Below are 15471 nucleotides of genomic sequence, written 5' to 3'. Positions count from 1 at the left end.
AACTGAAGTTAAACGACCAAATTCAACACTTTAAAAATATATGCTTGCATTTATTAAATGGACTTAATCGAGTTCAACACTTTTTTTATATTTTTTTTTATTTAACTATATGATAAGAAAAGCATACACTTGCAAAATTGAGAACCAACTAAATATGGAAACACTTGTTTGAGATCCCAACAAACCTATAAATATCAAACTGAAATAAATTACGGTACCCAATTAAAAATCAATAAAATATCAAAAGATAAAATTAAAAAAATAATTAAATAGGAAAAATGAATAAAGATATAATGATGAATGATCAAATTGAAAAAAAAATAAAAAAATTAAAAGAAAAAAAATTAAAAGAAGGCAAAAAAGGACTAGGCGCATGGGCCTAGGGTAGCCCACATTCCTGATTCTTTTTAATTTCTTTTAAAAAAATTAAATTTAACAAAGAACGACAAATAAATATTTTTGACATAAACTGAGTCATTTTCAAAACCAGTGAAAAGTTTTATCGAAAGAAAATAAAAAAATTTAACGAGTCCAATCTCCAATTAAATACATGCTGAAGAATGAAACGAAAAAAATATGAGCTTAGAAAAAGAAAAAAAACCAAGCAAATCTGAGTGGATCTTCTAAAATTGGGTTCATCTCCCAAACTTGCAACCTATGAAACCCTGGACTTAATGTTCAAGGATGAAACTAGAAAAAAAAATCCATTTAAGAAATTTTTCAAAGTAAAAAAAATAACAATCAAAATAATAAGAATCAAATATGATAGAAAAAACTGAAGGATGATGAAATTGTAAAAAAAGAGTCAATTTTAAAATGATCTCAAATAAAACAAATAACAATCAAAAGAATATAAATCAAATCTAATAGAGAAAAAAATTGTAGGAGGATGAAATTGTAAAAAAAAATCCAATATCATAAATTATTTTAAATAAAAAAAATAGTAATAAAAAAAATATGGATCAAATATGAAGAAAAAACAAGTTGAAGGGTTGCTTTGAGAATATAGAAGGTTAGATGTGGAAATCAAAGAGAAGAGAAAAAATAAAAAAAAATAAAAAGAAAGATTCTCGGCATCAAATCAGAGGTTTGTTGTCTACATATGTTATTATTATTATTATTTTTTTTTTTTTATTCTAGAATAGAGTGGTTGCTGAGACTATTCGAATGCGGCACCGAAAGCCAGCATTTGGCCTTCTAATGACCTCTCACATGACACCCGAATTGCATGACTAGAGCCTTTGTGCTGATGCATAGTTAGCTATTTTTTAAAATAATATTTATATTTATTAAATTATTAATTTTTTCATATATCAGCTTAAAATATGAAAACAACAATGGATGTCAGTTAAACTTTTTTTTTACTTTTAAGGTTTATTAGGTCATTTTATTGGACTTTAAAAATATAAAAAAAAATCGCTTTATTTAACGTGATAATGACTTATGAAAGCTTATGAAAATATTATATTACCCCTATTAGCTAGTTACTTTTAAGGTTTCGACATTTTCTGCGGAATTGTGGTGTGATCAAGACTTGTCATCCACGCTGTGCCTTGTAAGGCTCATCAATTATACCCAGATCTTTCGCGAGTTTCAAGTTTCCATTCTTATATGATTGAAAGTTGAGTCCAACAGGCCTTTTTGTCTTCGATGCTACAAATTTAAGACATCAATGTCGATTGGAAATGCTTCTTCTCCAAATTATTTGACAGTACCTGATATCAGATTATGAAATTATATAACAACAAAGAATAAGAAATGAAAACTTGCATGGACTCGACTGCAAACCCTTGATGCCTAACTTCCAATTCCTCTTACGGACCATGACTTGGGACAATTATCTCCTTTTACACGCACAACAATGCTTGAAATAAAATCAACATTTTACTCTAGCAGTAAATTGATTTTTTGACGGTGATATTTTCATATTTAGAAAATTTATTGAGAATTTTCTCAACACAATGAGAATGAGACAATATCAATTAAATATATATTTTAGAAATTTGTATTTCTAGTATGATATCTGCAATATTCAAGTTTTTTATGTCAAACTTGTCAATTAACAATTTTTTAGTAGATTTAATCATGTGATTATTGCTGTCCAAAATTAACATATCATCTATATAAAAACATATAATATTTATCTGTATTTTTCATATAAACATATTTATAAACTTTATTAATTTTGAGCTCATTTGATTTTTCATGTCATTATTTAGATATTTGTTTCAAATTATATAATGATTTGACAAGATTATAAATTTTCTTTTCTTGTCTATTGACAACAGACCCCTCGAGTTATTTTATGTAAAACTCTTTATCAACGTCATTATTTATCCCACACTGGAGGAGCAGAATTCTAAAATTCTTCCCAGAAGCAGGGCGTACCAGGTGCAAGTTGATCTTTCTTCGAGCAAGTGGAGACGAAACAACTGCATGCCATTTAGAACATAAAGTTTGGGCTGCAGTTGCTGATGAGACTGCTTCAGCCATGAGGTATGGATTCAAAGGTAGAAGTTAAAAATATTAATGTCTTGAACAAAGCAAAGTAGTGATGTCTAATTGAACCAGAGAAAAAGTCTAAACTTCTAGCATGGGTTCATACATTTCTACTTTCTTTTAAACTCTGATGTATTTTTTTTATATAGACACTCGTATTTTCTCTTATGAATTTTTCATTAGAGTTCATATAGGTTCCTCTTTCATTTTCTTAATGCTCATGGTTATTAAAGTCCTTTTTTTTCTTTCACAAAACGTATCTTGGAATCCCCTAGCAACACACCTACTTCAGCACACCAGAACAATCATTTTGATGGCTATGTGGATCAACCTTTCTACCCTAGAATGGTTAAGGTTGAGTTACCAGTTCGTGTAGATTTTGTTGGACGATGGAGTGATACCCCTCCATGGAGCTCAGAGCGTGCTGGTAGGTGTTTTGAATATGACAATAAGTTTGGAAATTTGTCCTCCAATTGGAACCATTATAGAAACAACAGAAAAGACTGGAGTTCTGATCAATGATGAAGCTGGAAACCAGTTATATGTTGAGAATCTTACCTCTATCACTCCTCCATTTGATGTCAATGATCCATTCCGGATCGTCAAATCTGCGTTTCTGGTGACAGGTATGGTTCATGAAAACATTCTTGTATCCATGGGGCTGCAAATTCAGACGTGGCTAATGAACCCCATGGTAGCGGATTGGGAACTTCTAGCATCCTAGCAGCTGTTGTTGTGAAAGGACTTCTTCAGATTACAGATGGAGATGAAAGTAGTGAAAATGTTGCTAGACTTGTATTGGTATTTGAGCAACTCATGGGGACTGGAGGTGGGTGGCAGGATCAAATTGGAGGCTTGTACCCTGGGATTAAATTTACTTCAAGCTTCCCTGGAATACCATTGCGGCTCGAAATCATTCCCCTATTGGTTTCTCAGTTGATTTTGGAGTTGCAGCATAGATTGCTTGTAGTATACTATTTATTGGTCAAGTAAGTTATCCAGCTTTCTCCATGCTCGTAGTATATTTCATAACACCTGGTATAACCACTCCAACTTTTTATTAATGGCTTAAGAAGGTTGCACGACATGATGCTGATATAATAAAGTTTGATGTTCCATGAAGTGGTTAACCATCTGGTGTGCTCTCAGATTTTATTCATTAAAATTGGGAAGCTTGATTTTCAGTAGTAACATTCTTAAACGAATAATCGAATGTAAGATGTAGCTTTATGGAAATAAATGCTCTTCTCAAAATACATATGGACATGCAAATGTAAATCTAAAATACATATACGCTAGGTGGTCATCAATATGTAAGATCCAAATCCTTTTTGCTGCTTATTTCATTTAATCGAGACTCGTTTTTGTTGGGCAGACTAGGAAGTGCACAGCACCCCTGCTGTTGCTCGGAATTTAGATGCTGTATTTTGTGGTCTTCTGCACATCTGAGGGTTCTTTTTTCTTGACTGGAAACAATTGAGAGCATGATCTTTCTCTGGAATGCAAACATCTACCTACTGTAATCATTTCTCCTTTACATTTGGCTCTTCTCATGCAGGCTCGACTTGCACATAAAGTCCTACAGAAGGTGGTAACTAGATACCTTCAGCGGGATAACCTTCCTGTATCCAGCTTTAATGAACTGTGAGATAATGTTGGAGGCTGCATCAAGAACTTGACCCTTACTGCAGCAACGAATTTGTGGATGAACTTCACATTCTTTGACCCCTACTGCTGTGGCTACAAGCTTGTCGGTGCTGGTGGGGGGGGGGGGGGGGGGGGGATTTGCTCTGTTATTTGCCAAAAAGCCGAATCTGGAAATGAATTGAAGTACAAACTAGAGGATTCAAATTTTAATATAAAAGTCTATAAATTGAACATCCATTTAGAAAATTAGATACAACGCAGATAATTAGAAATATAGTTTTTATTTCATTCTTTCCACATAGCCTTACTATTCTTTGTATCATAGGGCTTGTAAGCTGTTTGATACCCACATAAAAAGTAATGCTACAAAGAACAAAATGTTGGGTATTCATTATAAAAGCTTGATAAGATTCAGCGATAAAGCATTTACATTATTCTCAGCATCTTCCTTCAAGTTCTTTATTCACAAAAACACAAGCCCTCTCTGTTTTTTTTTTTTTTGTTGGACTTAACAGGTACATGAATTAACTATCAGGTCTTTCTTTCCTATACTGAGATTGCTTCATCTACAGAAAACTGTGTGTATAACTCCATTTATTGAAACTGAACTTAACACATACAAATTTACTTTTTAAAATATTTTATGCTAGAAAATACATTAAAATAATATGTATTTTTTATGTTTTTAAATTTATTTTTAATACTAGCAAATCAAAATTATTTAAAAACATAAAAAAATCAAAATTTTTTAAAAACTCTGATGAACCACAAGGATAAACAGGGCGTAAGTCTCTAACTGAATTGAATTTTTTCTATCTGAAGTCGGTTAGATTGAAACTAAAATTAACCAATATACAATATAAAAGTAGCTTCATAATTGTTGTGGTAGGTGTTTTGGTCATTTCGAGTTAGATTACACTTGTTTCATTGAATGTGTAAAACTGGCAAAAATATGAAAAAGGATAACTCCACTTGTCAACACAAAGAATCTCCTAATTTTGGTTTTAGAGAAAACGGTATCGCTTTTGCCTTCCAATTAAACGTACCTATCTATTATTACCGCATAATACAAGGAATAACATAGAACTAGTATATTCATGTGTTCCGCAGCAGTTTGGATCTATTTTTTAAAAAAATATAAAAAAATATTAAGAGTGAATTTTTTGTTTAATAGTATTATTAAACTTGATCAAATGAGTTAGTTTTGAAATCTCCCGACTCAACTCTTTGTCTAAGTCAAGTTTTTAATTAAACCGCGTGAGAGCTATCTCGACTTAAATCGATCGATTTTATAAGTTCAAATGCAACCTTAATGATCGATAAAAACATTACTTAACTTTTAAAAAAATTTCAAGATGATAATTTTTTTAAAAAATATTGAGATAATGACCGAACTCGGCACTCCGCGACCTGGGTCATAGACTCTATTGAGTTTAATAACCTTCTTTTTTATTTAAATATATGATAAAACATATGCTCATAAAATTGAGCACTAACCTAAAAACATATACTTATTTGAGACAATTATCCATAGAAAGCAAACAAAAATCAATAATGCAGTCCATTTCTCAACCTATCTAATATTAAATGATGAAATAAAAAAAGAGTAAATTAAAACAATTAAAAGATCAAAAACAGAAAAAACATATCCTATCGGTGGGTAAACTCGTCAAATCTGTGAATCGGGTAAGTCGGGTTAGTACGCTAAACTTGTGAATTGAATTATGGACTCCACTAAAATTATAAGTTGTTTTTTTAAATCTATTTTTCATTTAACTATATGATAACAAAAATAGATGATTGTGAAATCAAACACCAACTCAATATCAATATATTTTCTTAGATCACGATAACCTCATAAAAAGAGAAACGAAACTAATTATGAAACTGAATTCCCAATTAACCCAATATCTAAGGATGAAAAAATAATAATTTTAAAAAGTTAAACTTGTCAGACCCACGAACAAGTTAACCAATCAAACTTGTGAATATGCCAATGGACTTTATAAAGTTTAATAACATAATATTTTTTTTGAAACCATTTTTGAAACTATATATAAAAAATAGACGATAAAAAATTCAAGTTTAATTAAAAAAAGACACCCCACTAAACTCGTAAACCAGGACAACCTGAGCTACTCTCGCAAACTCACAAACCATGTTAACCTTATAGAAAGGTAAAATAAAAGGAAACAAATTATGAAGCCAAATTCTTAACCATCTCAATATTAAAATATGAAATCGACAAAAAAAATTGAAAAAAAATCATAAAAAAAATTCAAAAACATAAAGAAAAAAAGAAAGAAAGCAAAACACTATGGATTACTATTGTGATTCATAGTGCAATATGTGTGAATGAACAATGGTTTCCTCACATCCTTTAATTTTTGTTACTTTATAAAGTTTAACAACATGACTTTTCTCTAAAACTATTTTGTTTTTAACTATATGAGAAAAAAATAGACTATAAAAAAAGTCAAGTTCAATTTAAAAAAAAACCTACCAAACTCGTAAACCGGGACAACCTGGGTTACCTTGATAAATTCATAAACCATGCTAACCTTATATAAAGGCAAAATAAAAAGAAGCAAATTACGAAACAAAATTCTCTACAATCTCAATTTTAAAAGATGAAATCAACAAAAATATATTTGAAAAAAAATCATAACAAAAATTAAAAAAGAAAGAAAGAAAGCAAAACATTGTGGATTACTATTGTAATCCACAGTGCAATGGATGTTGGTGAACAATGGTTTCCCCCACATCCTTTAATTTTTGTTACTTCATAAGGTTTAATAAAATGATTTTTTTTTAAAATTATTTTTTTTAACAATATGAGAATCAATTAAAAAAAAAACACACCACATCCATAAACTGGAGCAACTTGGGTTACCTCGACAAAACCGCAAACCACGTTAACCTCATATAAAGACAAAATAAAAAGAAAAAAAAATTACAAATCTAAATTCTCAACCATATCAATATTAAAAAAATGAAATCGAAAAAAATAATTTTGAAAAAAAAATCATAAAAAAAACAAAAAAAAACCATGTGTAAAACAATATAGTGAAACACTATAGCAATCCATAGTGTTTTGTGAGGAAATGTACAATGCTTTCCCCATATCATTAAAAAACAAAACACAGCACATCCATAAATTGGGACTTGAGTTACCTCGATACCCGCAAACTATGCTAACCTCATAAAAAGATAAAATAAAAAAAAATTACAAAACTAAATTCTCAACCATCTCAAAATTAAAAAATAAAATCGACAAAAATAATTTTGAAAAAAATCATAACAAAAAAAACCATATATAAAAAAAAATGTAGGGAAACACTATAGCAATCTACAATGTTTTGTGATGAAAACTATAGTGTTTTCCCCACTTCATTTAACTTTTCTTATAATATTATATCATTGGCTTGCGCTACGCAGTAAGTTGGATTATGTTTTTTGTTTAACATAAAAAAATATCTAAGCATTGTTAATATTTTTCTAATAGAAAAAAGTTTTAAACCATGTAGGCACTGATCCAATGTGACCACGTCAATTTAATAGGTTCAAAGACAACCTAAATAACTGGTAAAAACATAGTTTGATTTAAAATAAATATTCAAGATGAGATTTATTTTATAGATACTAACACGGTAATATATTGGATTGATTTTGGTCTATCAGCTAATCTACATGTCGGGTTATGAGACTATAATAACTCCTAAAAAGTTAATTAAAATAATTTACAAAACCTAATTTCTAATAAATTTAATGTTGAAGGATGAAATTGAAAAAATAATAATTAAAAAATAAAAAAATAACCGAAATCAACTCAAATTTTATATTTTGTGAAAAAAGATACAGGACAACTCTTTTCTTTTAGTTTTTTTTTTTTATATATTAATAGTTCATCACATCATCCTTAAACCTAAGTAATTTTACAGTATATATATATATATATATAAATAATTAGTGATATTTTATTAGTTATTTTTCGCATTAACTTTAAAAAAAATAAAAAAAATACAAGTAAAAGAAATAAATCTTTAGTAGTGGATATATTTTTTTTACAATTTTTCGTAAATTCTCCCTCAAAATCGTCTGCTTCGTATTATTCCATTACTACTCTTCACGTACAAAGTCAAGACTCCAAGAACATATAATGCCATGAAGAAAAAAGGGTAAAAGTCTTTAAGTAGCAAGAATGTATCATCAATCATCATCATTAATATCACGGCATGAATCATGTGATAGGACCTTTTCAAAATTTGCTTAATTATTTGTATTGTAGCTTTAGGCAGTATTTATTTGTGCGGCTGCATCACGCTTCTTAAATTTTTAATTTTAAACTATTTTTGTGTTTTTAAATTGGTATTAAAAATAAAAAATAAAAAAAAATATTTTTTAACACTTAAAAAAAATACTTTGAAAAACCAGAGAAATCACAGTAAAACCCGAAGTACCAGGTACCGTGCTGTATCTATTGATTTTGAGTAAAATTTACTAGTGGGGGTAACAGAGAGTAAGGGGAGGGAGGGAGAGATGGGTTTCCTTAGTCATAGAGTGGAGAGAAGTGAAATCAAACCAGGAGATCATATCTATTCTTACAGAGCTGTTTTCACTTACTCTCACCATGGTATCTCATCTCTTTTTTCTTCTTGCTTCTTTCTGAGTTTTGCAATGTGGGTCTTTCTTATGTAATTCTCATTCGAAGTTTTTATTTTTTTTTATTTTTTTCTTGCTTCTGGGCTGTGGATGTTAATTAGGTTGGACTGGGTTCACGAATGATGTCTAAAAGTGCTCATATAATTTGCATTTGGACTTTTATAAGAAATCAAATCCTTCTTTGAGAATTTAGAGATTGGCGCAAGTTGAAGTTTCTTTTATTGCAAGGTTATGCTTCATCATGTTTATCGTTTGTGAAGAGTAAAACTAGCGACGTCACTGTCTTAACATTTGGTGCTCATTTAGCTCTCATGTCATCGTTTTGCTAGGATTTTGATTTCTTGGTGGTTGTTTAATTACCTTTCCTTCTTTCACATTGTTTTGTTATGCTTTGTAGCGGGGAGATTAGGAAGATACTTAAGGAGTGATGACATTATCTTGGTATAACTTTAGGGCGTTGATTGATGGAAATAACACCATCATCATGAAGATTGGTGTTGAGCAGTAGTTTTGCATTAAATGGACCGTACCTTTGATTATAGGAAAATGTTCAAATGTGCTCTTTGTTAGTGGTCCTCAGCCCTTATCCAGTGCTGAATCTTGGTCTGTATCTCCTTGGTTGTGACTGCTCTGTGTTGCCTTAGGGAATTGGAAGCTGAATGCCTACCATCAGGATTAAATTGTGCTTTTAGATTTTTGCATAATGCCTACGTGCCTTTGTTACAACAGCTCCTTGTGGAAAATTGTGGGGAGCTACTTGTGCACATCTGGACTCCTTGCTTCTTTGGTAATAGTAAATTAGCCTTTCAAGATGTCTAGGGCTACATGGCTAGTGACGTGAACAAGTTCAGTGGTCAGTGGCTGTTCAGCTACATCAGTGTCATATGACAACACCATTTGATTCTTGTCAATTACATCCCTATATTAGTGTTCTTGGAAGCTGCTTTTCATGGGCAGTTTAGAGCTATGGGCTATGTGCCTAGCTCGTCTTTAGCTCAAAATGAGAAAGGGGTGTTAATCCGTGTCATCTGCGTCTGGTATTATTCATTAATTTTGGTCTTGAATCAATATATTTGCAATTCGTTTCTAACTGTTCATAACTAATTGTTCTGTAGAGTTTCTATTCACACAATATAATTTTCACCAACTAATCTCATGTATCAACTCTAATAGTTATAAACTTAGCTGTAACTTGTATTTCCTTAAAGTTGTTTTGTGTTTTTCTCTAACTTGAGTTTAGCTCTTAAAGTTGTTTTGTGCTTTCTCTTGGGTTTTAGCTCTTAATGTTGTTATGTACTTATCTCTAACTTGGGCTTCTCTCATGTATAAAACTCCATGTGAGGGTTTGGAGTAAATTCAAGCAGTTATTGACGTGGAATTGCATTTTCTTATGCTGAATGATATTAAATAAATAATTACTTTAAATAGCATTTACCGCCTAACAAGCATGCTCAAGCTCACCTTTTGATCTATTACAATTGTTATCCTTATCAATAACTTTTTATATTGCATTTGTTCTGTTAATGAGTTACAACTGCAGTTGGACAGGTTTTAAATGGCCAATGGTAATCTTGTTTGATTGTAGCATTTCATTCCGTGGGTAGACATATAGCAGAAGCTATATTTTTTATTTGATTGTGCAGGCATCTTTGTTGGTGGAAGCAAGGTGGTCCATTTTACTCCCAGGCAGATTGCAAATTCAAGCTCTGATACATCTTCTGACTTCTATAATTCAATGTCAAGCATTCCATCATCCTGTGAAACCTTTCCTGACTGTGGATTCCGACAACTTGATAGTGGTGTAGTCCTCTCATGCCTGGACTGCTTCCTCAAAAAAGGATCTCTTTACTGCTTTGAGTATGGGGTGCCTCCTACAGTTTTTCTTGCAAAAGTACGTGGAGGCACGTGCACCACTGCAGCATCTGACCCCCCAGAAACTGTTATCCACAGAGCAATGTATCTTCTTCAAAATGGATTTGGCAATTACGACGTGTTTCAGAACAACTGCGAGGATTTTGCAATGTACTGCAAGACAGGTCTTCTGGTAATGGACAGGCTGGGGGTTGGAAGAAGTGGTCAAGCTTCTACTGTTATTGGTGCTCCATTGGCTGCAATTCTTTCATCTCCTTTAAACTTGTTAATACCTAGCCCTGTTGGTGTTGCTACGGTAACAGCTGGAATGTTCTGCATGAGCAGATATGCTACTGATATAGGTGTCCGTAGTGATGTAATCAAGGTGGCTGTGGAAGACTTGGCTATGAAACTGAGCTGGGCTGGCCCTTTGGAGGAAGTACCTGAAGATGATGATGCTTCTGGTGCGATGATTGCCAGGTGATGTGAATTTCATCTCTCTGTACGTCAAGATGCGTGTATATGTATGTCATTGGTAGTCTCCATTATAAGAATTCACTGATGTTAGTGCATGTACATGGGAGTTTGTTGTTTTCATCATTCTTGGTAAATCGGTTGCTGTTGGCTGTGTAATAAATCAAGTTCACCCTCTGAAGGCCTGTATTGGTCTGTTATAGTTATCTACCCTTGAAATTTGATCTTTCAACTTTAGTGGTTTGTCAAAGCCATGGTAGTGTGTTTCTCCGCTTTTGGACATCAGGTGTAACAGATGCGGTTCCTGCTGCCTTTACTTGAAGTGGCAAGATCATTGTCCAATAAATTGCGTGACAAACTTGGTTATACACAATATCTAAAGCATGAACCTGGCATCATTATAATCTTACAAACTTATGTTCAACATGTCAGTATCTTGTGCAGAAAACGTCTTGGTAATAACATCGTTTGATGGTGAAATGTAGTGGGAGGCATTTTTCTCGTTTCAGCGCAGGTTTAATCACATTACTTGTCTGTAGCCAGTTGCTAGGAAGAAGTGTTCGAGTTTGTGATAACGGTTGTTTTTGAAAGTATTTTTTTATTTGAAAATATATTAAAATAATATATTTTTTTTAAAAAATATTTTTGATATCAACACATTAAAATAATTTTTTTAAAAATAAATTTAAACAAAAACAAAACTTTTAAAATTTTCTCAATTTTTATTTGGAATGGAATACCACAGAGAGTAAATTTTCTCTTTGGCATTTTTGTCTATTGTTTTGGATTCTATCTAACTTGACTTCTTTTTTTTTTTTGTAAGAAAAAAAATTTAAACTCCTGGGATCCTATGCATTCTATGTTTTGCGTAGTTAGTGGATTCGTCATTCGTTTCTTTCGAACTGAAGAATCTAGTTGAATGGACCACCGACCTACAAAATGATTCACCCGACGTGTACTGCAATACAGGGTTCTAGAATTCGATAACATAATCATTTTTTTTTTGTGATAATTTTCAACATACTATATTTGAATAGCCATGAAAGATTTGATGATGCAATACGCATAACAAAAGATTTCCCAGGTGGAATCCATAAATTAAGTTGGTTGGTGCCGGGCAATTGCCCTAAGGAAGCAATGAAACGAGTCTTTCAAAACAACCTGTGAGTTAAATTAACATGCCATTAGGAGATAAGTGCTTAAATGACCAGCACGAGTACATCCTGGGAGAGTAAGGACAGAAGTTGCTTTTTACGCATGGCAACTGAAAATAAGGTTTCTTTAAGCATAGCTTAAAAAGTTTTGGCAATTACGATCTGCTTTGCTGTAGAGTACTGTGTGCTTCATTAGTTTTCTACCAGAAACAACAGGAGTTAATGGATAGTGCAATCAGGATTATCCCAGACCTTTGGTGCGTTCTTCATTGTTTGATGGCTCGTCAACTTGGTTGCTGGATTGGCTTTGGCTAGCCTTTTTGGTGTTAGGAGGCTTGAAAGCTGCAAGCTTTGCAAGCTCATTGACTTCATCAGCAATTTCTTTGATTCTTGCTGCCGTTTCTGTTAGCATAGATACCAGTGTTGCTAGTGGAAGAATGTCCATGACAGATGATGGTGTAGTGGTTTTTCTGATAGGCTCTGCTTTGGCATCTCCATCCGATGTTGAGGATGGTGTGGCAACAAGGTGGTTAGGAAGAGATTTCATGGCGTTTTCAAGTTTTAGTACTGCAAATTGCATCTCTCCAATTGAGAAGTCTATTTCTGATGATTTTCTCATGGTCTTAACTGTAGTAGCCAATTCTTTCAAGACAAACGAAGCAGAGGAGCTCAATGTGATGCAGGCATCACTGAGATGCCTCCTTAGAAGCTCAGGTGCCTGTTGCCAAACATTAATGTTTCCAGTATTAAAAGTCTGGAGAAAGTACTTGGAGAGTACGGAGGCAAGAATACCTGAAAACTTGGATAGAAGTGAGTTCCATTTTCAGGCTTTTACCTTAATTTCTGAGTTTAGGCAACCATCGAGAGTTTCAATGCAATATGCGCAGCTTCGCAGCGACGCCCCGACCTTTAGGTACTGCTTCCATGGATGCCGGAAGTTGAATCGACCATGTGCAGGCTCCCATCTTGCAAAGCCAGCCTACGCATTTTAAGGGGAAGTTTATCAACCATTGCAACAAGTTTTCTTAAAATCTATTGCTCAAATGACTTGGGTTGGTTAGTAACCTACCATAGAATCTTCAGCTGCCTTTGAATTAAGAACACATTTATAGCCTCCAATTTTCTTCCAAGAATCTCCAGCACTGCTGTCTGTAAAGTACTCAGCAGTACATCCTGCAATTCATGTTAGCAGTTATATTGTCATTCTGTTGAAATAGATGAATTCAATTTTCATGGTTGGCTGTGTGCACATACCATCTAATGCATCAGCAAGCTTTTCCAGGTTACGATGAATCAAATTGTGAAGCTCTTTGCCAGCCCAGATTGGGTAGAATAACATGCACATGAGAACGCAAAGGGAGGCCCCAATAGCAATTGTGGACAACCTCTGACGTGCAACATCAATCAATTTATCCACGCGATAACCAGAAACGGACACTAAGCTAAAGGTCAGGATGAAAATCAAAACACCATAATCAAATCGGGCTTTAACGGATGGTATAAACCGCGAAAAGGTTGCTGCTGAAGCTGTAACTTAGACAAGGGTGTGTGAGTGGACGAAAGTCATAAATGGAACAAGACAGAAAACAAAAGGAAGAATCGCAAGGGAGGAAATCTGTTTTGGGAACAGATTCTAACTCACCAAGAAGGAAAACTGAGATTCCAAGAATTATGGGCTCGAGTTTATCTCCAGAGTGACTTGCAGCCCAATGAACGCCAACGCCAAGTGAACCAGCAAGGAAAGTGCCTATTGCTCTGTTAATACATTTATATAGTGTTGCCCCTGCAAGACAAGACAGGTTGCAATTATTGTTTCGAGCCTAGAGTAGTTCTTAATAAAGGAGATATTATACTTAAAAACAGAAAATAAAGTAAAGCTCACAAATAGCTGCGATTTAATTTGGAGTACTAACCCACAGTGTATTCAAAAACTACCACAACTGTCATAATCGCCCACATAGCATTCCCTCCAACGCCTTCATACAAAGGCCTCATATAGTAGAAGAGTGACACGATAGTTAGTGTCACCCCTACTTTGAGACAATGGATAACCTTTTTAGGCTCAGCAACCGCTATGTTCCTAGCCTTCTCCAAAAAATTCCAAATTTTCAACATGAATTCTCCCAGCAGACCCTTCAACCATGACCAGACTCTGTGGACTAAACCAGTCTTAGGCTGTAGTATCTCTGATGTCCCATTACGTACATTTATCCTCCATTCCAGTTTGTTTGGAGCTCTATTTCCCATCACCATTTTGAAAACTTCACAAAAATGGCAAATTAAGATAAGATTGGTAGGACAAATCTGATAGATGTAGCCAAGTGGGTTGTTCTTTTGAATCAATTTTTGCTATATCAGCGTCTTCTAGCAAAAGGGATGTATATAGCTAGCTAGAGAAGCTTCAATAACACTAACAGAAAGTTCCAAGCTTTGATAGGCTTATTTTCCATGCAACCTATAGCTCGGTTGTTGGTTAGACTTGAGTTTAGCTAACACTAATAAAGCATTTATATACATGCCAGCCTCTACTCCGTACCTAGCTAGCTAGGTCCTCAAAACGTAAATCTGTAAAAAGGTAGATTCTAGCACAAGAAACTTTCTGTGGTTCTTGGTAGGTAAATTAAAACTAGCTAGGGTACGTTTGACACGTTAGTGGCCAAAGATATGCAATTCTTTATGGGCCAATGCTTTTCTTAGAAGAGCACAAAGAGCACGTATATACAAGAGATAACATGACATGGCCTTAAAAAATTAGTCCAGCTTTTGCCAGTAAACGTCATCGCATTGTGCCTATACCTAACAAATTGTAGTGATATCCTCGCGCTCCTATCCTTCTGCACAAGTGGCTGTTTTATTAAGCACAGAGATCCTCTTAGAGTCCTGGCAATGTCGTCTTCGAGATAACAAAGTTGGAAACAACATAGATGCATTATAATGCACTCAAGAATTTTGTTTCTTTTATTAAGCACATCGAATCATCTTAGAGTCCTGGCAATTCTGTGTCTGAAAAACAGCAATTTACCAAAGGATATAGCTTATATATATATATACATACTTGTCATCCATATAGTTATCATCTACCTGTAGTTTTGAAACCTTATTCCTAGATGATGATATTTTTGCACTTGTAGTTACTGATCTCAACTAGTCATTTAGCATGACTAGGATGGTGTTCGGGACTAGA

The 15471-nt window shown here is 33.4% G+C and overlaps 3 protein-coding genes and 1 pseudogene across 3 annotated transcripts in view; 3 read left to right on the top strand and 1 right to left on the bottom strand.

The window, feature by feature from the left end:
• The first annotated feature begins 1337 nt into the window (after nt 1-1337).
• On the top strand, nt 1338-4396 carry LOC7497270 (bifunctional fucokinase/fucose pyrophosphorylase-like; annotated as a pseudogene).
• A 4192-nt stretch (nt 4397-8588) lies between these two features.
• LOC7457412 (protein LEAD-SENSITIVE 1) lies at nt 8589-11365 on the top strand. Its single transcript, XM_002302613.4, has 2 exons — nt 8589-8779; nt 10452-11365. The coding sequence occupies exons 1-2, from the start codon at nt 8686-8688 to the stop codon at nt 11141-11143; spliced, it is 786 nt and encodes a 261-aa protein (XP_002302649.1). The 5' UTR covers nt 8589-8685; the 3' UTR covers nt 11144-11365.
• Nucleotides 10423-15471, top strand: part of LOC7457409 (pyridoxine/pyridoxamine 5'-phosphate oxidase 2) — an 82590-nt gene continuing 77541 nt past the window's right edge. The window contains exon 1 of the mRNA XM_002302607.4: nt 10423-10427. The gene's annotated coding sequence lies outside the window, so the exon portion shown is untranslated. The remainder of the gene's footprint in view (nt 10428-15471) is intronic.
• Nucleotides 12283-14775, bottom strand: LOC7457411 (aluminum-activated malate transporter 10). The gene is made up of 6 exons (XM_002301386.4): nt 14201-14775; nt 13930-14070; nt 13542-13814; nt 13357-13460; nt 13123-13266; nt 12283-13005 (listed from the first exon to the last, which is right to left on the bottom strand). Exons 1-6 carry the CDS (start codon nt 14538-14540, stop codon nt 12529-12531), a joined length of 1479 nt encoding a protein of 492 aa, XP_002301422.2. The 5' UTR covers nt 14541-14775; the 3' UTR covers nt 12283-12528.

The sequence above is a fragment of the Populus trichocarpa genome, chromosome 2 (assembly GCF_000002775.5).
Source record: "Populus trichocarpa isolate Nisqually-1 chromosome 2, P.trichocarpa_v4.1, whole genome shotgun sequence".
NCBI lineage: Eukaryota > Viridiplantae > Streptophyta > Magnoliopsida > Malpighiales > Salicaceae > Populus > Populus trichocarpa.
Note: the sequence above shows the minus strand (reverse complement) of the source record. Positions and strands in the feature narration are given on the sequence as shown.